This window comes from Myxocyprinus asiaticus, chromosome 34 (assembly GCF_019703515.2).
Source record: "Myxocyprinus asiaticus isolate MX2 ecotype Aquarium Trade chromosome 34, UBuf_Myxa_2, whole genome shotgun sequence".
In the NCBI taxonomy this organism is placed as follows: domain Eukaryota; kingdom Metazoa; phylum Chordata; class Actinopteri; order Cypriniformes; family Catostomidae; genus Myxocyprinus; species Myxocyprinus asiaticus.
The window spans coordinates 26,854,818-26,878,432 of NC_059377.1; the positions used below are offsets into that span (position 1 = coordinate 26,854,818).

The 23,615-nt window shown below is 36.8% G+C and overlaps 2 protein-coding genes across 5 annotated transcripts; one reads left to right on the forward strand and one right to left on the reverse strand.

The window, feature by feature from the left end:
• Window positions 1-732: 732 nt before the first annotated feature.
• On the forward strand, window positions 733-5,060 carry si:ch211-199g17.9 (uncharacterized protein LOC108180085 homolog). 3 transcript variants are annotated; one of them, XM_051671472.1, is made up of 10 exons: window positions 733-1,015; window positions 1,147-1,194; window positions 1,663-1,722; window positions 1,843-1,917; window positions 2,041-2,088; window positions 2,301-2,355; window positions 3,980-4,069; window positions 4,307-4,370; window positions 4,510-4,576; window positions 4,912-5,060. In XM_051671472.1, exons 1-10 carry the CDS (start codon window positions 1,000-1,002, stop codon window positions 5,007-5,009), a joined length of 621 nt encoding a protein of 206 aa, XP_051527432.1. In that variant the 5' UTR covers window positions 733-999; the 3' UTR covers window positions 5,010-5,060. The 3 variants fall into 3 exon arrangements, with proteins under 3 accessions (XP_051527432.1, XP_051527434.1, XP_051527433.1); XM_051671474.1 differs by lacking the exon at window positions 3,980-4,069; XM_051671473.1 differs by lacking the exon at window positions 1,147-1,194.
• Window positions 4,640-18,183, reverse strand: fam83hb (family with sequence similarity 83 member Hb). 2 transcript variants are annotated; one of them, XM_051671383.1, is made up of 6 exons: window positions 17,954-18,183; window positions 10,859-11,328; window positions 10,442-10,606; window positions 10,145-10,269; window positions 7,193-10,013; window positions 4,640-6,525 (listed from the first exon to the last, which is right to left on the reverse strand). In XM_051671383.1, the coding sequence occupies exons 2-6, from the start codon at window positions 11,306-11,308 to the stop codon at window positions 6,505-6,507; spliced, it is 3,582 nt and encodes a 1,193-aa protein (XP_051527343.1). In that variant the 5' UTR covers window positions 11,309-11,328; window positions 17,954-18,183; the 3' UTR covers window positions 4,640-6,504. The 2 variants fall into 2 exon arrangements, with proteins under 2 accessions (XP_051527343.1, XP_051527344.1); XM_051671384.1 differs by lacking the exon at window positions 17,954-18,183 and having other exon boundaries at window positions 10,859-12,443.
• Between the last annotated feature and the right edge of the window lie 5,432 nt (window positions 18,184-23,615).

The window sequence follows — 23,615 nt, forward strand, 5'->3', positions numbered from 1 at the left end:
GTGAAGCTTATAATTTTATAAAAGCACTTACATTAATTCTTATGTTAAAACGCGTGTATTAATTGAGCTGTAAAGTTGTTTAAATTGTCATTTTCAGTCATTTTAGGGTTTGGTGACATTACATCATCATGGCAACGAAGTTGTAAAATTGTCTATAACACAGAAAAGGTTAGTAAGCGTTTTTATAACACTAAAATCACGTTAACACACATATTGATTATGTCTTTTGTCTATAATTTTGAAACAGTGAGTATTTTAATGTTACAGATTGGCCCCCATTCACTACCATTGAAAGTGTCTCACTGTAACCCAGATTTTGGCTTTTTTTAAAGAAAAGGAGTGGCAATACAGAAGTATTTTTTTGTGGTAATCAGCTTTATGCAACAAATGCTGTCGATTGAGCTAAACTTGTATTGAACCTGAAATATTCCATTAAGGCTATTCACACGTTAATGAGAGTTTTGTACAACTTTGTGTACACGAACCCATTAGAAGTCTGATCCAAAACTTTAGTTTAGGTGAACAGTAGCTTTGAATTTAAAAACATGTCAATCACAGCCACAGGTAAATAGGCGTATCAAAAGTAGGCTATTCAAGAAAGCCTCACTTATTAATCCCGTTATTTATTTCATGATTATACAGATTTGCTTCTCGTTTTAGCCAGATGATGGCGCCAGTGTTTTTTTTTTGTTTGTTTTTTTTGTTTTTTTTTTGAGTGACGGTTCTCCCTGATCATTTTTACTCTCAAGTGACGTCTAGTTCACGTGTTCAGCAGTTTATATATTTTGAAATGTTTCAAGATACAATTAATCAGATGTTATTTTCTGAGGGATAGTCGTTGCTATGGAGTTTTACGAAGAGAATACAAAAGAAACATCTGCGCGTGAACGACGGTTTAAAACTGCGCGAGGAAGATTTTTCCAACCGACTTCTCAGTTTGCCGCAAAAAAACGGCAATATTTTAACGATATATTTATTTAATACAGTACTGACGTCGCAATGAGTATGATACATGGTAGGTTGTTGTTTTGTTTATTCATTGTGTGTGTGTGTGTGTGTGTGTTTGTAAAGTTGTTGACTAAGCAAGCAAGGTGATTTTCGAATACTGCAGCTAGTTAAATATTTTATTTTTTTATTTTTTTATAGAGTCATCTTTTAACATGGAGGACATTTTAAAGATACCTAAAAGTCAAGGTATGACTAATGATTCATTGACAAGTTATTTTATTTATTTTTATTACATCTCAGGAATCGGGTTAATTGACTTGAATGAAAATAACACAGGCCTGTGCTATTGACTGTAGAGTAAACAGACGATATTAAAGGGATATTTCACCCAAAAAAGAAAATTCTTTAAACATTTACTCACCCTCATGCCATCCCAGATGTGTATGACTTTCTTTCTTGTGCTGAACACAAAGAAGATTTTTAGAAGAATATTTCAGCTCTGTAGGTCCATACAATGCAAGTGAATGGTGGCCAGAACTTTGATGGTCTGGGATATTCATTTTTGTGTGAAATATCCCTTTAATTACTTCAGTACGTTCTCATAACTTTCATTATATTCCAATACATTAAGTGACCCAAATATAAAACCATATCTTTAATCTCTGCCCAGTCAAGCTACATCCTTTCTTAATTCACATTTTGTCTCTTTTATAGTTAGGCGAACAGAACCAAAACCAGACGAGCTGTTCATCGAACTCAGGAAGTTGCAACAAGGTGAATTTGTCCTTTCCAGATTGCTCCACCTAAATGGCTTAGCCTATGTGCTGATTCTTTATAAATTGTAAATCAGTACTTTTACAAAATCTGAAATTAACACCCATATATTGATTACAGCCAAGAAAGACCTTGAAGATGAGCTGATGGAAACCATGCTCCTCCGAAGTACCAGGATGGAGGAGGAGGATGCCTGTATGTATACTGACATTACCCTGAAATACTGAATGAGTATGAATTGTGTCATCATGCACTACCATTTTTGAGTTTATACGTGAGATTAAGACTGTAAAGACCAGGGTACTCTTGTTGTTACAGTAAATGCTGAAGCCTTACATTTGGAAGGACTACTGAATGAAAAGGAAGGTGCACAATTCCAAAACCAAAATCTGACAATCATACACTTGACATTTGCATTCAAATAACAATGTACAATAATCTAACTTGTTAACATACTAAAAGACTGCTCATTACAATGTATGAAATCACCCATAAATTGCATTTATTTAGGTGAAAATAAAAGGCTAGATATTTTTATTCAGATGTATAGTGTTAACACATTTACTCTTGTTATATAGAGATAAATAGATCTCTGCAGCTCACATGCGAGGACTTTAAGCAAAAGGCACAAAGGTAAGCATTAGGGATGTGAACAAGTAATCAACTAATTTAGTACCTGTTCAGCACCAAATAATTAAAACTGTTAAAAACAGGGACTAAAAATGAAATGTTTTTCATTTAGGTTAGTTCTGAGCAAAAACCTTGTTGTTGTTTATTTATTTATTTATTTATTTGCCACTTCCTTTCCAATTGGTAAACAGTTAGAATGAAATAAAAGAGCAGTTAATAACATTGTTTTTAAAATGACAGTACTCTGTGCTAAGGATGGGTCATATACCAGTTGCAGTGTTGCCAGATCTCTGAAGAGAAACAAGCAACCTGGTCTGGAAAACCAAAAACCCTTTGGTTTCATGAAAAAAATTATTGACCGGTTGCCAACATTTAAAAAAAAAAAAAAATTTAACTTCGGAACACTTGAAAGGGATTTTGTTCCCGGTTTTGGTTCTTCTTCTTTTGGCTGCTCCTGTTAGGGGTTGCCACAGTGGACCATCTGTGATCTGCATATTTGACTTGGCACAGGTTTTACACCAGATGCCCTTCCTGACACAACCCCCAGTGGCTGGGGGACTCTCACTCACACCTACGGGGCAATTTAGAGTCTCCAGTTTAATTAACCTGCAAGTTTTTGGACTTGTGGGAGAAACTGGAGCACCTGGAGGAAACCAACGTGGGGAGAACATGCAAACTCCACACAGAAAGGCCCAGCTGAGCCAGGACTCGAACCCAGGAACTTCTTGCTGTGAGGCGACTGCTAACCACTGAGCCACCCTGTGGCCCTCCACATTTTCGGTTACGATTTGCGAAAAATTTAGTTCGTTAACGTTCCTTGAACAGTTTTTATTCCCTGGTTAAAAATACTACTTGAATTTTGCAAATAGATTTTCCTTTGCACATTGGCCTGCCAGCAACGCTGACTTACACTGTACCATCTCTCTATATCTCTCAACAAATCTTGCAATTACAATTGAGTCATTGCATTGAAAATTGTAATGAAATGAAATAATCAATAAAATGCTTATTGTTTATAAAAAATTTCCAGAAGAAACACTAAATTTGTTGAAGTTTTCTTATTTTGAAACTGCTCTTGGTAACATTTGTAAATATATTATATACATATATCATAGGCTGTGTGATATTTTTAAATTACATTTTAATTTACAATTAATCGATTACTCGTTCTTAATAGGTTTGCGTACTCAACTACAAAATTGCTCAATTATGCCCATCCCTTAGTATATTTGTAGATATCAAATCAGACACGTTGGCTATTGTGTTTATTTAGGTTTGCTCTGAATCTCTGCATGTCTTGTGAATGTTGCTCGAATGAGAATCAGAACATGTGTCACCTATACATGACTGAGCTTTGTTCTCAAGTCAGATATACAGGGTGTGTATTCTGTCTCTCGATAACTTACACAAGGCATGTTAGAATAGAATTTAGTTGAAAAAGCAGCATTTTGTTGTGTCATTTTACTACTTAGTACTGTTAACACAGCAATGTGTGATTGTTTGTGAGTACATTTAACAATAGAGATATCCTACTGAAAGAGACATGTGGAAGCATCAATTAAATGTCACATTCTGGGTGTCATAATAGTATTTGATTCAAAGTCTAACTTGTAACAATGTACTGTAGGCAGCTTGAGCAGAACCATCAGAAAGAGGAACTGATGAATCAGTACTGCTGTCAGATCGAAGAAACCAAACTAAAACACAGAAAGATTCGGTATGACTCATTATTTTAACACAGAACAAAACTAGGAAACCCCTAGCATCTTGTTATTATTTTCTTTTCTGATATCAGAAATAGATGTTTTTTTTTATTTATTTTTTTTATTAATACCTCAGCATGCACAGGTATCATTAGAACAAAAGAATGTGTATGAACATGAGTGTATTTTATTTGATATTTGAAAAGTTTCATATCATGAGGTCAATTATAAATCCAGACAACTCTTTTCAGGATGAAATTTCAGAATCAGCTTCTGCAGTTGATGGAGCAGCACAAAAGCCTGTCCACTGTCTTTGTAAGTGACCTTCAAATGAAGGGGATGGATGTTAAAAGTAAACAGCTTACTTCATTATAGATCAGCCGTGTCTTCATCACTTTCTAGAGTAGCATTTGAGAATAGTTTCTTTCTCTCCTTTGACTCTTAATTTTTTCAGACTCCACAGAGACTACCAGCAGAGATAGAGTCTGCAGTGTATACCACTGAGCAGTTGCTAAAAGCTGGTGTGTTAATTTTGTTTCATCTCTTAAATTTCATGACCCTATCCAATATGACAAGTGTGTGAATGCATGTTTAGTGTGACATTTTCCATACCTCATTGCTTTATTCAGACATTCAGGTCACATTTGTAATTTTCCCAAAAACGAATTTGTTCAGTTATTCAGATCTTCAGCATTGTAGGGCTTGATGACTTTCAACAGTGGGATTGTAGAGGGACATAACCTGGTACCCAATTCTCCCTAGACTTGAGACTGAACATCTTAACATTTGAACTGACAGTCAAACAAGTAACTCTAAGTAATCATATATTTTTCTGTTTGTGTGTATAACCATACAGAGCAACAGAAGCTGGAGCAGTTGACCAAGCTGCTGGGCAGGTTAAGCCACACCCAAACTGGAGAGATGCAAATGGATACCAGTGATAAAGCATCATGAATATCTCAAACACGTTTTGCATACCTGAATTGTGTGATGATCAGTTCTTACCTCTTTCAACAAATACCAATTTTATGCAGCTTTACAGAAGTTAATTAGAAGAGCACCTCAAATATTCTTTTCTCTCCTGTTGTTTCTTGTTTAACTTTTACCAACTGCACTGTTTTGATGTTGCCAATATAAAAATGAATGAATATTGTTATAAATTACAATCAAATCATACCCATACATGGAATATAAAAGTTCTAGACCATTTATTCAGAATTTATGACACAATAAAAATGTGTAAACATGTCTAGATCCTCCAAAATTTGTATTTATAAACTGTAGTGATGACACATTTAATTTCTTAACAAGTGACTAGAAAGACTACCAAAGTCAAATTTCATCACTCTCTTCGATCAGATATACAGCATTTGATCAGCTTCCAGTTTGCTTAAATCAGTCCTATGACACATCCAGTATGGCACTCTGGGAATTCTTTGGTGTTCAGTAATACCATTCTATCTGTTAATTACATTTTGCATTGACAAAATACAGGGCAAAGCCCAGTCCTGAGAACATCTTTATCAAACCCAGATTTAACAGTTTCTCCTGCCAACATAAAGTTGCTAATGCAGAAACGTCTAGCATGTCTAGAAAGCATTATACTGTAATTTCTTGTTGAATTAAAACAAGAAAAATTACCTGGTATCAATCCACATCCTTGACAGCATACTGTTAAAGTAAAAGACATTTTCCATATATTCCTTGCATACTTTCCTGCTATTGATTTCTGACAGTTTCAGGTTGCAGATTTTCTGTGTTCTTTACCTTCCAGTCTTCCAGCTATGTCTTGTTTCCTTTATGTTTGTGATCCATTGGCACAAGAGTCATGTCAAAGCATAATTTCAGCATGACGTGTCCTTGGGGGGTGGGGGGGTGCATGTTAATGTGGGTGTGTTTTAGGGCCTTCAGCATGGCTTATCTAAGCTTCTGTCCAGACATGTTACTTTCCTTTACCAGAGTTGGAAATGGTGCCAAACAACAGTTCACATGTACATATGCATCATAAAGAAAGAAAAGGCCCAGTAAAAAAGAAGGAAAAGTTGTGAAAAGCTTCTCAAAGTTCAAAGCCTCCTTTGGCCCCATTTCTGTTTTTCTATTCTGCAGGGATGGTGTCCGATTATTATTATGAGGTATGCCCTGATGCCTTATAAGGGCAGAGTGAATCCACTGTGGGCTCAGATTGGCACAGAGTGAGAATTATTCCTCTTGCTGCAGCAAGACTCCTCATATTTGAGGTTGTGCTATTTTCGTGGTCTGGTTTTATGAGATCCATGAACTATTTAGGTTACTAGTCATTTAGCAGACGCTTTTATCTGAAGGGACATAATTGCTTCTCTGTGTCTTTTGAGCAGTATCGGCCATGTTCGGTACTGGGGAAATTTTTTAGGACATTTTCAGGTTCTTTAAAGTTCTTTGTGAGGAACACTGGCCCCTTCCTCCATGTTTTTTATCCCAGGTTATTCCCCATCTGTTGAGAGGTAGATGACAGATATATGAGTGAAACATGATCTTACCAATCTCCCAAACTTTTACCCACTCCATCCCCAAAAATTGTTTTGTTTATTTCTACTGTATATTAATTGAATTAAAACAACATGAAATTCATTGAATTTGACTGGAGACCCAGATAGTAAATTTATGTCCAAACGTTACATTGTGATTGTAGGAACATGAAAATGCCCAGTTATTTAGGGTTATTAATATTATAAGGATGTTCCAGTAACGTTTTATGTACAACATTTGTTCCAAACCTTTAAATAATGTTAGCCAAAGTTGTTTGAACATTCCCTGTTAGGTGGGGAGTCAGTGGCAAACAAAGTGATAATTAAATGGCACAGAATATGCTTGAAATTTAAATGAAATGGGATTTGTAAATTCTAGATATAGTTTGTGCATCAAACCACATAATAAAGTTAAGTGAAATAATAAATAAACAAATAAAGGGAAATTGTATTACAATAAGTACAATTAAACATCATCATCTATATCATCTACTTTGCCTAAAATTGGTATATTTCACAAGTCCAATACTAAAAGTTCACTGAAAATTATGTGATTGATCTAATAGGACTTTGCTCTGCATTCTCTACACTTCCCTGTTCCAAGCAACACACTTCTTGGCTATGAAAGAGTACCTCGAAGCGACTGTATACTTTCTTCTCCTTGCGCATGCTCTCTATTCTCTTCAGCAGATTGTCCCTCTCCTGTGGGTTGACTGGAGATCGACTGAACCGGTTATGGCTTTGATACCGGAGGGTATCTTCCTTGTCCTCTTCACCTTTCCCAGACTCTTCAGACTGCTTTACCAGTTCCTGTCTATTCTTCTGGCTATTTGCAGAGATTTGCTCAAGGATCACTTTGGTATCGTCCCTGAGGTTGCTGCTGAACAGCACATTTGAGGTAGAGGACTGATAGCGTGATTGGGTTGATTTACTATTGGGTTTTTTGTTCTCTACTGTTGTTGAAGATGATATGGATTCTGAATGTGTCCCTTTGTCTGAGGGCTCCTCTTGTACCTCAGTGACGGTTTTCATCGACTTGTCCTCTGGTGAGCCTGACACTCCTGAATTCTTTTTTTCTCCCTTTGGCCCAAGGAAACCCTTCAATCTCTGTGTTTGTTTCTTGAGAAAGTCAAGGGCTTTTGTATCTTTGCCTTCAGAGCCCACAAGGTTTATGGATGCATTGGAGCCCTGCCGGGTGAGGCTCAGACTTTCTTTGGACTCTGTGCGTGATATGCCTGATGAGCTGAGGCTGCGCGACTTCTTAAGCTCACTTTTTTCAGCATCTGTTGCATCTGTGTGAATCTCCTCACCGCATGAGATCCGTCGAGTTTGAGAGCCCTTGGAAGGTCTTAATATGTCTTTTTTGAAGAAATTTGCTGAGGAGAAAGGCTTATGAGACTTAGTGACAATTAGTTCCTTAGCTGGCTCTTTTTTTGCTGCATTAGCTGTATTCTCAGTTAGAGTTTTGCTGTTTGTGCATGGCCTGTCAACACAGACCTCAAAAGGTTTTGGTTTTGCTGGGATCAATGGGTGCGTTGCAGAGGGATCTGTTTGTGCAGTGGATGGGTCTTGTATCTTGGCAGTGGACTCCTCTGAAATAATTGACACATATTGAACTTGGGTTGCTGTTGCACTTAGTTGTGTATTAGAGAGGTCTGTCTTCACCATGGATGGTTGTTGACTTTTAGGAACTACATTTAATTGTAAATTTGACTTTCTCTTTGCTGCTAGTTCTTTGAAGTACTCAAGTCGGCTTGCTGGATCATTCAAGTCATGCTCTGTTGGCTGTGTAACTTTGGTTTGGTCCACAGGTACAGGACCTTCAGGTTTCTCTTTTTCTTTTACATGCTCCTCTTTATTGTTTGTGGTGTCTTGGATTGTTGTCAGATCTACTGTTGAAGAGTTAATGCCATCTTTTTCGTCTGCTTTTTTATGCTTACTCCAGTCAAATGGCTCTCTTGACAATGATCTCCTCTTCTCCAGAATCTCTGCCACAATGGATGAGTAACGAATAGGCTCTGTCTCCTCTTTCTCCTCTTGCAACTCCCCACCAGACTTAGCCTGTGAGGAGCTGTGTTGCTCCAGCTTAGAGGAGCTGAAGATTAATGAAGAGCGTAGTCTTGAGCTCCTTTGCAGCATTGGATTAATTCGAGTTCGGAAAGACTCGTGTTTGGTAATGCTTATCTCCTTTGGTTCTTTGAACTCCACCTCTTTTTCATTATCTGTTGATGATGCTAGTGATGAACTTGAAATTGCTGGCTTCAGAGTGTCAGTACCTGTGGGCCCCAGATCAGAGCTAATATCCTTTACTTGATTCCTCTCTTGTAAGATGGGTTTACTGAAGCGTGGCCACAAGTCAAAGTTTGACTTAGTTGGGATATTTGGAGGTTCTCTTGTGTTGAAATGAGAGCCTGGTCCCTCTGGGTAATAAGGTCTGCGGTCAGGTTGTTGCTGTGGCTCATCAAAGGCATCTGGACCCATGGGCTGATGCAGGCCCTCCTCCCCTACATCTTCATAGGTGCTGAGGTAAGAGTTGATTCTCCAGCTCCGTAATCCCTGCTTCGCACTGGGGTCCTGGGATTGCCTTGTCTGCTCTCCAGTAGGGAATAACTGCTTGTGATCTGGAGGATGCGGCTGTGTTGGCGAACTCTGACAGGCATATGCGTGGCCCACAGAAGGCCTCTTGTGGCTTTGCAGGCCATAGCGGCCCCCTCCAGAATGATATTGTTTTTCTGAACCGTGTCTGAGGTCATCAGACGATAAAACATTAAGGTTTCCTGGTGCTTCGAGTTCAGTTGCATATGCAGAATCAGAGTACTGATCTGTCTGGTTCAATCCATAGTTTAGGCGATCATATCGTCCATGCTCTGGATCAGGTCCAATACCTTCACTTTGATAGTAATGTTGTTCTCTCTGGTATTGTGATTCCATCTCCTCCAAATTGTTCATTACACGATGCTTCATATACTGCCGAGAGGACGCGTAGGTCTCATGTGTGCCCTCAGCATAACTATGCCTCTTATATGCATTCATTTCCATCTGCCTGGAAGCTAACATTGAGCGGCCTTGATCCAAGAATGACTGTTGCATTCTGAACTGCTGTGATGCATATTTTGTGACCTGCATAGCACCTGGCTCAAGAGTATGGCGAAATGGGTCATCCCTCCGAAAAGGCAGTATAGATTCAACACGATCCCCAAATGGGTAAGCAGTAAGTTCTGGCTGGCGAAGAAATCCTCTGGGATTCCTCAGTGACTGAGTCCTTTTTAAGCCAAACTGGTTGCCAAGGTAACTACTTGTTTTATCATGTGGCATGGGCACAAGGGCATTTTCAACAATAAGCGGCTGAGACTGAGCAAACAAAATACGAAACTCCTCGTCAAAAGTGGCAACTAGTTCTCCAAGGAACAAGTGGGCAATGCAGCGGTGGATCTTCTCAAAAGACCACATAAAGCTGAAGAAAGAGGGAAATAAAAGTTTACAATGTCATCACTGTCACTTCAAAGTGGGCATGCATTTACAATACATTCTCTTGGGTTTGACTGAGTTTAGTTCTTATCTGCATTCAAATATCACTGAGCTCACCTATAGTTTCCACTGAGCACTGCTCTGCAGTCTGTCAGAAGAAAACGGTCCATCACTTGACCTTTAAATGACTTCCCTGTGCGGCAGAAATAGGTAACGCCCGCCACTGTCCGTACCCGCATCATCTGTAATCATTGAAGTCACCATAAGTATAATGAGCCTGTGGTTTCTAAATATTCATCAATTATTTAAATCTACAACCCAAGGGTACGTCATTGTTCTATTGTGCATGGCACTTAACTCCAGGGAGCTGTTTACTGTAGAGGTTTAAAAAACAATTTGATGAGTTAATCTTACATGGATCATATCCAGGTTCACTTTGCAGCATGTCACCATGGAAACAAAATGATGGGCATTGTGTTCATCTAGCAGAATATAGACAGGCACATGACGTGCTGCAGCATCCAAAAGATCAGAAAATATATCAACATCTGTGAAAATATCCATCACCACTGCAATGACCTGTTCGAAAAAGGAAATAAAAATGTAAAATAGCACTAAGGAAACACTTCAGGCTGTGCATCAGGTTATTTGGAGAGTAGCCAATTAAAACTAACCAAATTACAAGTCATAGCCTTTCCATTACAAACCAGCCAAACTTGTCTAATGATTCAACACAACATATGAATAATCCATGTTTTTTTTCACTGCGTGAACATTTTACATTATTTTCTTAATTCCAACCTTACATATAAATTTCAGATGAGTACTAACCTGATTAGCATTTTTGATGAGTCTCCGGGCCTGTTCCTTAATGCTGGGCATTTCAGGGTCAGAGGGGTTTACCAACATTGTGACTTCTGTTGGCCCTACAAAACAGTGCTGCTGTAGAGGCCAGCCAAGGTCTAGTCCTGGTGCATCCAAATCAGAGTGCAGTGGCCAGTAGGTGTCAGAAGACCCATCCTGATCTATTTCATGATAGGGCAGTTCTGGTACATTTCCAGCACTCTGAGGTGACCGTACTGTGCATTTAATATGCTCAATCTCTGGCCTTGACAAGAAGTCAACTACATTAGCATTTTGTAAGAAACTGTAATAGCCCTCAAGGTCTTCCTCCACCAGGGCATCAATAGCCATGCGATACTCTTCCCGGTAATGGGGGCGCAAGTAATTGGGATCCAGAGGGTTGTCTCCCACTGAAGAACTCTGGGACCGATGGGCCATTATGGAGCAGGGAAAACAACCTAATAAACAAACATTTTCAATAAATGTAAATCTAACAGAGCATCTAGAAATATTGTTTTATTCATTGTAATTGAGTGCAACAGTGTCTGCCCCCTTTTTTAGCTGTCTCGTTCACGAAATATTTTTCCCAGTCAATCTTTCCACAGGGATTGCGGCACGAGGCACCCACACAAGACAAGTGTGTGTCATGAACTCCACCAGCCATCTCATTTACAATCACCTCTCTGTAATTGCAGCAATTTATTTATTGTTTTTTCACTTTCCTGAGAATGTTTACTTATTCCAGCAAACTATTTGCCTTTAGCCTATTAAACAACACCTAAACCTTTTACAACTGCAGTTTAAAATCGAAGATTACATTCATGCAATGTTGGTAGACTCCCTTGTTGTTTATGTTCTCCGTTTGAAATCAAATGTTTTCAAATTATTTTGCCTATTATTGTTGTTGTTGTAGTAGTAGTTATATAAAAAACATGGTACACTATATGGCCAAAAGTTTGTGGACACCCTCTTCTGCTTCATGAATTTGGTTACTCCATTAAATCCAGTAAAGAAAAATCTTAATGTTTCTTTATGTAATGGCTTGGGCTTTGTGTGCTTCCAAATTTGTGGCAACTGTTTGGGGATAGCACTTTTCTGTTCCAGCATGACAATGCCCCTGTGAACAAAGTGAGGTCCATAAAGAAATGGTTTACTGTGTCTGGCGTGGAAGAAATTGACTGGCCTGCACAAAGCCCAGACCTGAACCCCACTGATCACTTTTGCGATGAAATGGAACAGCAACTGTAAGTCAGGCCCCATCGACCAACATCAGTCCCTGACCTCACTGATAGCATTGTGTCTGAATTGTGCAGCCATGATACTACATACAGTATAGTGGAAAGCCTTCCCAAAAGAGTGGAAGCTGTTATTACAGCAAAGGGGGAAATTGATGCCTAAGGTTTTGAAATCAAATGTTCATCAAGCACATATGGTTTCCACAAACTTTTGGCCATAAAGTGTATGTCATTATTATTGTAATATAAAACATTTTCTCATTTTTTTCATATTTTCTCTGTAAAATAAAGATCATCAAAAAATCATTACATTTATTAAAATATTGGTTCTGCATATCAGTTATCGGATATGTAAACATACAAATGATCATGTATGTGATGATAATATCAGTTTAAAAAAAAAAAAAAACAATATCGGTCGATCTCTAGTTCTAAGCAATGAACCAAATCAACCAGGGGCCTCATGTATAAAACCTGGCATAGATTTTATCCTAAAAGTGTGCGTACACAGAAAAGTCGGATTTTGCATACACACAAAAGTTTTCAGATTTATAAAACTGTACGTATGCCAGAACCTGCACAAAGTTCTCTTTATAAATCCCAGTTAGCTGAAGATTGTGCATACATGCAAAAGCTTCATTCCCCACACCGACTCCTTTCCGAAATAACCATATATGGAGCTTACAATGCCTGTTTTTACTATAATAACCTCACCTGCATATTATTACCATATATATATTGCCATCCAGACATGTGATACTACCGCATTTAACGGTACAAGAAACTATAGAAGAAAATACACACTGAAGCCAACATGTTGCATGTGAATAGATGGTGCTGGAAAAAAAAAAAAAATCAATTCTTGTTTTAGTATCAAAATATGGAAATATCCTTTAAACAAGATTAATTTACCTGAGAATCATAATTATAGGCTATATTATGACTTTTTTTACAGAGTATATCTTATATTATTTGCCTTGTTCTCACACCATTAGGAAATTATTTGTTTGCTGCATTTCTCTGATTGGGGACTTTTCCCCTCTGGATCATGGGTATTGAAGTTCTTCACAAGGCATTCCGCAATTAAATGTGATTTTTAAAATATAAATAAAAGTTGAAATAAGGTGGACTGGTGGCTTCAGCAGAAGCATATACCATCAATTAACAACCTCGGTGCTCATGGTAGGTCTGTCTTTAAAAGTTTATAAGTTATCATTAATAATCAATTCACCTATGGAAAAATAAATGGTATTCCAGGACCAGACTGTTGTGCTATATTTTCACTGAAAAAAAAGTTTAATATTTTTAGTACAAACAGGTTTGTAGTGTAGCTACAGTATGTTATAGGGGCAGGGACTGAAATACATAAATGATTAACTTCTGATTTTAACAAAAATAAAAATAACGCTGTTTGGACCCATGTTAAAATTGTGTACCATATGTACTATGTTACTGAAGCAATCAGGAAGGAAAACAAAATATGCATGCTAAGGCAAAATCTGTCTGACATTTGCATATGAGATGTTCCACAAACAAATAAGTAAAATCAGGAATCAGACAAATGACTCCAAGTTTATCCCAAAATGTTGATGTAAAAAATTAATGTTTCTTGATCAACAGCAAATTCTTCAGCATTTTATACCATCCAAATTCAGTTGCTTAACCTCTACTGTAGTGTTGCATCTTGGCATGGTTTTGATTCACTTGCTGCAAAACTCTAGGAACTGTTTGACTCATTGTGTACATATAGAATTCCTATCCATTCTGTGATCTCCCAGACAATGACCCCTCAGCAAGGTTAGGATCCATGAATCCAGTATGACATACAAAACTTGTGAACACTTTTAAGTACATTTGTTTGTATTTTAGACATCACCATAGAAACAGTGGCAGCCAATTGGTGGATGACTCATTGCGGGCAAGAGGGGAAGAGAAGAGACACCAACAGAAAAGAGAAAATTGAAATGTGACTGAATCAAAGAAGGGAGTGTTATGCTGATGTTCTTGTGAAAGAAACTCCATGAGCTCAAACTCTGCAAGTTGGAATTAGACATTGAGCAGGTCATAAATTTACAAAAAGGCATGTTGTGGCTGATTCATTGCATATTGATAATATTGTTATTGTAAACTCACCATCTGTTCAAAAGAAAGTTCAGTAGACTATTTTAAGATTTTCAAAACTTGAGGAAAAAAAGTGGCAAGTAGAATTTTATCTGATTGCATCTATCAAAAGACAAAAAATGCTCTTAACGAATGTCTACATGACATTTATATGCTCTGCCTATGTATAGTCTTAAGTACTATCAAAATTCAATTTTGCTAACTAATCTGAAGCCAATGCAGTCAGCATATTTCCTTATAAGGGTGACACCCAGACCAGTAAATCATGTTGGAGCAGATTCAACCAAGTTCACCAGACATTGCATTGCTTCAATTTAAATGTCTCTGTTTATTAAGACTGAACTTGTTTATTAAAATCTTTGGGGTTGTGAAAATGTTATAACAATTGACATCTAGCCATGCTGAATTTGTTTCACAGCTGGTTAACAAAAAAAAAACAACAAAAAAAAAAAAACACATGGTAATTAATCATAGATATTTTGTAATTAATGATCGATTCTATTGATCCAGTGTTGGAACGTGAGGATTTGACTCTGCACTGCCAATACAATACCAATCATTAGATATGATTCAGTTTTACTTTCTGAGAAGTTATGTGTTCATACACATTCTGCACAGACACTCACTCATGCATGACATTTTTGCACTCAAAACAGAACTGGGAATTACCTAGGCTAAAGATGCTTCAAATTCCTGGGATATCATTAACGATAGGCACAAAAACTGATACATAACAGGTATTTTTTAATGGTTTAGTTTAGCCAAGGGGGTAGATTCGGTTTGAACATTGGGTGGGCTGCAGCATGAAGCATTACCCATTACCGTGGGGGTGGGGGTTGTAGTTGCTTGTTTTTATTATTGGGGGGTAATTGGTAAAGTATAATTGAGTAAAGAAGAATGGCTTAATCTTAACAGAGGTAACACTAATCACCCTCATGGTGACTTCACAAAAATCTCAATTATCAACCAGCTACAACAAAACAACAACAATAGTCATAAGAATTAAAACAAAGTACATTTTTAAATACAAAAATATTATTTTACTGCATAAGTTCCCTTGTTTTGACCAAACAAACATAATTTATTCAATCGCAAGGGTTTATGGGTATTCCACATAGCCACAATTTTGTACTTGGTAATTCTGAGTTAGCAGTACTCGAAGCCAAAGTTTAAAGAACTTGTGTATTTGAGTTATGATTCCAAAATGTGACATTTTAAGTAGTTTAATTAGGACCACTTAAATGTTTTTATTAATGACTACTTTAGGATTTAGAGAGTAACAGTAACTTAATTAAAACTAGTAAGAATAGTTAAAAACCTAAGATTAAATTGAGTGGGGCCTGAGTAGCTCAGCGAGTATTGATGCTGACTACCACCCCTGGAGTCGTGAGTTCAAATCCAGGGTGTGCTGAGTGACTCCAGCCAGGTTTCCTTAGCAACCAAATTGGCCAAGTTGCTAGGGAGGGTAGAGTCACATGGGGTAAACTCCTCGTGGTCACGATTAGTGGTTCTTGCTCTCAACGGGGCGCGTAGTAAGTTGTACGTGGATCGCGGAGAGTAGCATGAGCCTCCACATGCTGGGAGTCTCTGCGGTGTCATGCACAATGAGCTACGTGATAAGATGCGCGGATTGACAGTCTCAGAAGCGGAGGCAACTGAGACTTGTCCTCCGCCACCCGGATTGAGTGAGTAACCGCGCCACCACGAGGACTTACTAAGTAGATGGAACTGGGCATTCCAAGTTGGGGAAAAAAGGGGAGAAAATTAAAAAAAAAAAAAAAAAATATATATATATATATATATATATATATATATATATATATATAAATCTAAAAGATTAAATTGAGTAAATTATTTTTTTTATAATATGACATTACTGTTAGTATTTGTCAACATTAGTAAATGCATTACGGATTATGAACTAACAAAGAACTTTTTTTTTATTTTTTACTGCATTTATTAATCTTGGAATATGTTAATTTCTGAATATACAATTGTTAGTTCATGTTAGTTAATAATGCATTAACTAATATTAACATATACAAGTTTTCATTGTAAAAATACATTAGCATGTGTTGAAATTAACTTTAACCAAGATAAATAAGTACTGTGAATGATTTGTTCACAGTAAGTTCATGTTAACTAATGTTGTCAATTAATGCTAATGAGTACAAACTTATTGTAAAGTGTTAGGCCGCCATTCAAACGATTTCCTTGATAATAAACACCGTGTAGAATCTTACTTGAATGTTTCTGTAATGTTTCTGTAATGTTTCCCAGTGTTGTCATTTTTATATGTTACAAATAATACCTGTGTTCAATTTGTTGGATGTAAAGATCATATACGGTTTCAGAGATTTTAATCTCATACAAACATGGAAATAATTTTAGACATCTTTCCCAAACTACTTCTTCCCTAAACATGTACAAGAATTACTTTAAGTCGACTATAACGTTGTTATATGCTTTATCTGAAATAATGCATTAATGCAAACTCTAAGAATCCTTTATCATCTTTACAGTAATCTCTGAATATAACTTTAAAATAGCTCAGAGAACAGATACAATTATTTTGGATGATTCTTTAGCAATAAGATTTAGTTTGTCAGTTCATTGTGTGTTTACCTGGGCCTCACCCATCAAGAATCAGTTTGAGTACAGAAAAGATTTACACTGATTGATAATTTTATATTTGGAGTTATGCAACGCTTTAAGACCAACTGACTATTCATCCAATTAAGTCTGGTGGTACTATAAGGAGTGGACATCCCAAACCAATCCCTAACCAAAGTCCTACCCGATAACAAATGAACAGAATTATGTTCACCAACAATCACTCACGCTTCAAAGATCAATAGCAGTCTAAAACTTAAGTCTTTTGATAAAATATACTATGTTTTTATAACTTTTCATAAGTCCATTGAAAACCATGACCTGACCACCCTGTTTAGTTTACACAATGTCTTCATTTCTCCAGTCTCGCCACAAAGCTTTCCAAAATGACAGGTTGTATACTATTCAATTGTTGGTAACACTACAATAAGGTTCCATTGTTAGCATTAGTTAACAACATTAGTTAACATGATGTAACAATGAAAAAAAACTTTTACAGCATTTATTAAACTTGGTTAATTTTAATTTCACTTTAAAATTAAAAGCATTATGTGTAAACATTAGTTAATGCATGAACTAACAATGAACAATTGTATTTGTATTAACTAGCATTAACAAATATGAACAAATGCTGTGAAAATGTATTGTTCATTGTTAGTTCATGATACCTAATGCATTAACTAATGTTAACAAACGGAGCCTTACTGTAAAGTGTTACCCAATTGTTGATGTTAGTCAAATGTACTCTTAAATAGGTGCTGGTCAGTATACGAGCTCAATTGTGTATTATATTAAAGCGCAAACAACGTTTAACAATGATAATGGCGTTTAAGGGGCAGTTCAGACCTAAAAAAAATAAATAAATAGACCCAGCGCAACAGAGCAAAATGCTGATGTCTCGAGACGCTGTTTTTAACTAAATAACACGGCGAGACGCGGCAAAGCGGTCAAAGCAGAAATACGTTCGGTGTGAACGGCCCCTTCGGTCATCAACTATAACCAGCAGACTACTGTTGTTGGCGCCAGCTTTATGAACTGTCAACCGTCATGGACTCTTTCATACTTTGTAACTTGTCTGTGTATGGAGTTGAGACCCTTAAAGGCTCGTTCTTACCTTAAATGTGAAAACAAGTTTGCAGTCGCCAGTGAATAAGCTTTTTTGTCCCTAAAAAGTCGGCTATATTCAACCCTTCTTCAGCGAACGCATTCGCGGTACATTCCTAGTGTCGGTGGAAACCCCACCCTTAATGCTTATTCAGCTTGAAGGCGAAAACCAACCCTGGCGAAACCTGTTCGCTTTCGGCTGAGACCTGCCAGCCCGAACTTCTATGTGCCGTTAAGATAACATCGCTCCGTTCGGGAAGAATGGTTCAACCTCTTTGAATTTCAGTTGTGTAACTCCTCCCAACTATCCCCAGCGTCACCGCTCACCTTCTGAAGACAATTCCTATTAAAAAAAAATAAAAATCTTTAAACCACAAAGTTATAAAACCGCCTGAGATGTATAGAAGAAACTATTTCTGGAGCAGTCTTATTAGTTGTTAGAGTCAGTTTGCATAACCGCCAAAACGTACAAATTTGCCCTGTAGAGTGTCACGATAGCACTCCATATCCCAGATTACCCCACTCTTCCTCTTTCAGTACAGACAGATGGTGGATTGTTACTCAGAGGACAAAGGCACACCCAGATCACACTGCTAAGTTGATATATATATATATATATAATATTATTATTATTATTATTATTATTAATTATTTTATTTTATTTTTTTCCACATTTTAGAATAATAGTAAAGTCATCAAAACTATGGAATAACATAAATGGAACTATGGGAATTAAACAAAATCCAAAATAAATCAAAACTGTGTTATATTTTAGCATCTTCAAAGTAGTCGCCCTTTGCCTAGAATTTGCAGACATGTACTCTTGACATTTTCTCAACCAACTTCTTGAGGTATCACTCTGAGATGCTTTATAAACAGTACTGAAGGAGTTCCCATGTTGGGCACTTATTGGCTGCTTTTCTTTATTAATTGGTCCAAGTCGTCAATTTCCAAAACTTTTTTTATTATTAAATTGTAGTTTTATAATGAAATAAATTAATATGGTGGCACAATTATATTTTTGTCTACAAAACTAATTTCAAACATTTAAGCATACACCTTCAGATCAAAAGATTTTAAAGATCATGAGAAACATTTCAGTCAAGTGTTTCAAAACTTTTGACCGGTAGTGTATATACATATATATATATATGTAATCTGAGTGTAATTACTGTAATTACTTTTTCAGATAAAAAAAGTAGTGTAATGCATTACATTTTAAATTAATGTACTCAGATTATACGTAGTGACTTTCAAAGTTAATTACTTTAAAGTACATCACTTGGGAAACACATTTCTAAAATAATATTGTTTATATCCACCTTATTTTGCAACGCAGAAGTAAGCAGCAGCTGCATTTCCGGCAAATGTGTTAAAGTTCAGCTGTTATTGACTGCAATACAAATAAATAGAAGGATAATAATACCAGAATTTAGTGATATAAGTTTATAAACTATCACACAACCACAGGATGTACAGCAGAATGATGGCCTAATGTCGGATAATTTTCTAACATCAGCATTCACAGTAAAAAAGTAAATGGCTCACTTGTTGCTGTGTTGTTGTATTGAAGAGATGGTAATAAAATCTTCTTCATACTCTACCGAGAACATGACGATGCTATGTTTCTTTTCTCCATGTAAACCTCCATTTATATGTACCTGTATAACCTCCAATGATGTTTTTATTTGTTTATTTCCAAAGGTGATGTTTCATAAGCCATGCTGAATGCTGATCTGCGTGTCTGTTTACTATACACTGCTAAGAAAGAGAGAATGCTCTCTGACAAGAACGGAGAGTAAAATGCGTTTATTAATTTACCAAGATGAAACAAGATGCAGTTTTGGTCCAAAGTTAAAGCAGCATTTTCCCAGCAGCTTTCTTCTCTCTGCTGGTTATGTAAATTTTGTGGAGACATGTCAGACGGCATGGAGGACTGTCCTGTCAGCACCTGATCTCTCATTCATTCTGCCTGTGCAACAGTGTGATAAAACGATGGCAAAATGCGATATACGGTAAAACTATATGCGTTCAAAACCAATGAGTTTATGAAAATCATAATTAATGATAATAATATGATGACATATATTGCCAGCCTGTAATATAAAGCAGCATAATATAGTATTTTTGTATCGCTAAAATAGCTGGAAGTTTACATTTATTTACTTAGCATTTAGTCATGTAATTTGTAATCAGTACCAGATTACAATTCAGACGTAATCTACCCAGCACTGGCTGCACTTACGTACATCAAAAATCAATGAGCTCTTAAAACTGGTCACAAACTTGTTATAGAAGTGGTAGAAGTGGTTCTTCCGGTAGAAGTGGTCCACATTCAAGGTTGTAAAATAAGGTGGATAGAAACCATTTAAAACACTCATATGTTGGCCTACCTCTGTTTGTGTTTCTGTGACAGCTGATGGGACAATGACAGTGAAGGAGGAGGAAAAATAGACATTATTTTGAAATCATTGATCGGAAAAACAAAAACTTTTCCTTGAAAATGGTTTCATAAAGTAACATAAAAGCAAAGTAATTTGTAATATGATTACTTTTCCCATTGAGTAATTGGTAAAGTAATCATATTAAATTTTTTAGAGAAGTAATTTTTTGTAATGGAATAATATTTTGAGTAACCCAACACTGTATATATGTATATATACACCCACTGTCCACTTTATTAGGTACACCTGTACACCTACTTATTCATGCGATTATCCAATCAGCCAATCGTGTGGCAGCAGTGCAATGTATAAAATCAGGAGGTCAGGAGCTTCAACCATCAGAATGGGGAAAAAATTTGATCTCAGTGATTTCAATCGTGGCATGATTGTTGGTACCAAACGGGCTGGTCTGAGTATTTCTGTAACTGCAGATCTCCCTGGATTTCCACACACAACAGTCTCTAGAGTTTACACAGAATGGTGCCAAAAACAAAAAACATCCAGTGAGTGGCAGTTCTGTGGACAGAAACACCTTGTTGATGAGAGAGGTCAACAGAGAATGGCCAGACTGGTTCAAGCTGACAGAAAGGCTATGGTATCTCAGATAACCACTCTGTATAATTGTAGTGAGCAGAATAGCATCTCAGAATGCACAACACATCAAACCTTGAAGACCACATTGGGAACTTTATTAGGACCATATTGTTTATAATAAAATGCTCAGTGAGTGTATATACCGTATAAATGCTGCTGATGGCAAAAGCAGCATTTATAATAAATTATTCATGAAAGGTTCTAAATGTAATATTTTTACTGTACTAAATCATAAAATGACCATTATATGTCATTAGAGAATTAAGAAACATGCTAAGTTGAAATACTGGCTTCTCCGATAACAATGTTACAGTCAGTATGTTCTATTTTGAAGTTTCCATTCCGGGCCGGAATTTCTGTTTATGTTTTGGCCTGTGTGATCCCGCCCACTGCCGATTTCCCAAAAGTATTTCGACACCACTGGGTTGCCAGATTTGAACAAGTTTACAGGCAAACAACAGTGCGTGCTGCAGCCATGGAAGCCAGCAAACGAACTGGATCAGAGATAACAGATTCCACCCAACCTAAAAAGCCTCGCCATCCATCTAAAAACCACCATGACCAGAGGCGTAGTAAAACAAGGATAAATACTGGAGATGCCTTTGGAAGATGGAGACAGCTTAAAGCCCAGAAATCCTTTAAAAGGGATGCTGAGTTGGCTAATTTGTGTGTCAACATTCTGGCAATCCGCATGAGCTTAGAGTCTTGGGCGGGGCAGACAACTCTCCAATATTTTGAATTTGGACTGCAGTACCCATTTCAAATGCTTGTTTTCAATCTTTCATATAGCACCTTTAATATTTAATATTTTAACACTTCCTGTTTACATTATTTCCCTATTTTGTCTCTAAAGTCCACATTATAACACGTGTTGCAGTGCATATATATATATATATATATATATATATATATATATATATATATATATATATATATATATATATATATATAAATGCATACACTTAATGCATTTATATTACTAGTTAATATAGTTAATATGTTATTTCTTTTGAAGTGATCAAAGCACCATTTGCTGTGCAAGCTCTTTTGTAAAAAGTAGCTTACATACTTGAGTTTGTAATTATTGGTCATTTAACTGCAATTTGTATAAGCAGGTGCACAAATGCACGTGGGTGGAGTAAGTCTAAAGACATTTTGCCCCACCCTTAAAAGGAAAAGGTTTAAACACATCCACAGACTGTCAGACATTCACCCATACCATGGGAAACTTTCTTTGAACTGAAGATTTTTCCCCCTCCTGTTCACACAAAATTGCAAAAATTTCCTTCTTCATGCTTATGATTGTGTGTTTGATTATGAATGTTTGTAAGGATGTGTGTGTGTGTTTGTGTTTGTGTGTGTGCGTATACTTGTGTTGTTTTACTTAGCAACCGCTCAGGTAAGGGAGGGTGTGAGAAAGGGTGCGGCCTCCTGAAGAATGTGCCAGCAACTGAGAGACACTCACTCACCACACCTATGGCACAGTCATTCCTCATAAGCACATTCACAGCAGCATACTTACCTTTTATGCTGTGTACATAAGCTCGCCATTTTGTACACATTCACATGATGTCACTCAAATCGCATCACAAAAAAAAATCATTATTTGTAATTTACCACAAATATGTCTTCTGCAAACAGCCAAGATAGCCATTGTATGTGAATATACAATATAGCCATTACTCATTCACTCACATACCTGCCTGTGACTCACATGTGTCTCAGAAGTATACACACAGGCCCATAAACAAGTAGGAGGACAAAGAACCAACACTTCTTGCATGCTATAGAGATACTGTATATTTGCAATGAAAATGTTTTCAAGCAAAATTACCTTTAAAAAAAAAAAACATTCAGGAAAACATTTCTCAAACAGTCTACATTGAGCCGAGGGGCATTTTCTTTATAAGACAAATTTATGCCTTTCAGCTAAAGGTTTTATTGTGAGTGAACAAGATAGAATATGTTTAAAGTATGTTTGAGATCACGTTTGTTTTGCAACCTTGAAGTTTGCAGACAAGTGACTGCATGCCAAAGTGATCTGTATGGCCATCCAAATTCTTTAAAGAGCACTCTGTTCTTCATAACACACTGTCCTTTTGCTGTTTGGCAGATTCCACTGAGAAGTCTCACCCACAATTCTTCTCTCCTGCTGTAATATCACACCTGTGTATCATGTGACACAAGGCAGCTCTCTCTTCTCTGCTGCATTTAAACACACATATCAAACCAACACCATACAAACCAACTTGCTTTCTTTAAAAGCAGTGGTTTTGCATAGTCTGCCTTGATGTTTTGCGTGGGTTATCATTAGGCTTTTACTCATGTGTGCTTATGCCATGATGAGTGAATCTGATGTTTTATGCTTGTCGTGTTTGAAACATACTTTTTTTTTTTTTTGTGAGTGGTTGTTATGTAATTTGTCAGGTTACTTGCCAAAACTATTGCATCAGTCACATTATAGCCATTTATTTAAGTAAATTATAATTTTGTCTGTTCATGTGTCATGCGTTTGTTTTGTTTTTCTATAATTATTTTGTTTGTGCGTGCATGCGTGTGTGAGCATTACACATTTCTGTTACACCCTTGATAAGCTCAGGTGTTGTGTGATGTGAGGATTTTGATGCTGTTGAA

Excerpts from the sequence above, each read along its gene's own strand:
- si:ch211-199g17.9 (XM_051671472.1), top strand. Across the intron at positions 1,195-1,662 it reads AAAGATACCTAAAAGTCAAG|TTAGGCGAACAGAACCAAAA; the intron begins GTATGACTAATG and ends TCTCTTTTATAG. Across the intron at positions 4,070-4,306 it reads CTAAAACACAGAAAGATTCG|GATGAAATTTCAGAATCAGC; the intron begins GTATGACTCATT and ends AACTCTTTTCAG.
- fam83hb (XM_051671383.1), bottom strand. The coding sequence starts at position 11,308 with ATGGCCCATCGGTCCCAGAGTTCTTCAGTGGGAGACAACCCTCTGGAT. Across the intron at positions 10,607-10,858 it reads TCATCAAAAATGCTAATCAG|GTCATTGCAGTGGTGATGGA; the intron begins GTTAGTACTCAT and ends TTTTTCGAACAG. Across the intron at positions 6,526-7,192 it reads AAGTATACAGTCGCTTCGAG|ATGGGGAATAACCTGGGATA; the intron begins GTACTCTTTCAT and ends ACCTCTCAACAG.